The sequence below is a fragment of the Carlito syrichta genome, unplaced genomic scaffold (genome assembly GCF_000164805.1).
Source record: "Carlito syrichta isolate Samal-C Ts95f unplaced genomic scaffold, Tarsius_syrichta-2.0.1 Scaffold81549, whole genome shotgun sequence".
In the NCBI taxonomy this organism is placed as follows: Eukaryota; Metazoa; Chordata; class Mammalia; order Primates; family Tarsiidae; genus Carlito; species Carlito syrichta.
Window position 1 is genome coordinate 419,662 of NW_007025645.1, and position 1,020 is coordinate 420,681.

Here is a 1,020-nt window from a genome sequence, read left to right on the forward strand (position 1 = left end):
ACGTGATGCCGCACTGGCCCATGGTGCCGGCGGCCGCGGAGGCCCCGAGCGAGGCGGCAATGGCGGCTGCGCTCCCCGCAGCCCCCGCGCCGGCGCGCAGCCCCGACCCCAGCGAGCGCCGCGCTCCTCCGCGCAGCCGCCGCAGTGCCCTCGGGTCCCCCGCGCCGCTCCCTAGCAACCGAGGCCCGCCCCTCGCGCCCCGCTGACGGCCGCCTCAGCCAATCACCCTTGCGGAGGCTGCCGTGAGGCCACTCCTCTTAAAGGAGCCGAAGGCTCAGCGCCTTCTCTTGGCCTTTGACCGCCCTTGGGTGCAGATGTCTCTTAAGGGAGATTTGGTGGACCAAACCCACGCCCCTCCTGTTATGTTTACTATGCCAGCCTTGTAGATGATTCAGAGCCCGCGACGCGCTGTCTTTCTACCTAGCCCACCCTGTCCTAGGAAAGTCGGAGACATTACCTCTCCCAATCTACATGGAGAATTTCCTGACCAGGTAATAACCAGGGAGCGCTGTTAGTGCAGCGAACATCAACAAATGCCTTGAAGAACTTGTGCCAGACGCTGGACTATCAGAAGGGAGGAAAGGCGGGGGGTGGGGTTGGCAAGAGGTATGCTCGTGTGGGTTAGTGGCTGGGAGCAGGGTCTATTCCAGGAGAGTACATTTTGGACCAAGACTCACAACGATGAAACATCTTTTTACATTCAACACTTCACATTCTTCTTCCTGGATTCATCACAGCAGTGAGCAATGACTGAGCGCTTACCCCCCGTACCAGGCTCTATTAGTTCATTTAACCCCCACAGCTTAGAGGGAAGATGCTATGGTTCTGAGCCTTATTTTATTGATGGAGTGATTGAGACTTGGAAAGGTTAAGAAACTTATTCAGAGTCACACAGAGTAGAAGATCCAGTGCAGAAGCATATTCTCAGCCACACGCTAAACTACCTTCTTTCACTCTTTTCTGCCATTGCAATCTTGCACTCCCTCTTTGATTGGATTTTTTTTTTTTTTTTTTTTTTTT

At 55.1% G+C, this 1,020-nt stretch overlaps 1 protein-coding gene across 1 annotated transcript in view; it reads right to left on the reverse strand.

Moving 5' to 3' along the window:
• TSPAN3 (tetraspanin 3) overlaps positions 1-1,020 on the reverse strand; it is a 28,457-nt gene that overhangs the window by 27,048 nt on the left and 389 nt on the right. The window contains exon 2 of the mRNA XM_008055409.2: positions 3-256. Within this exon, the coding sequence (XP_008053600.2) occupies positions 3-256 (254 nt within the window). The remainder of the gene's footprint in view (positions 1-2; positions 257-1,020) is intronic.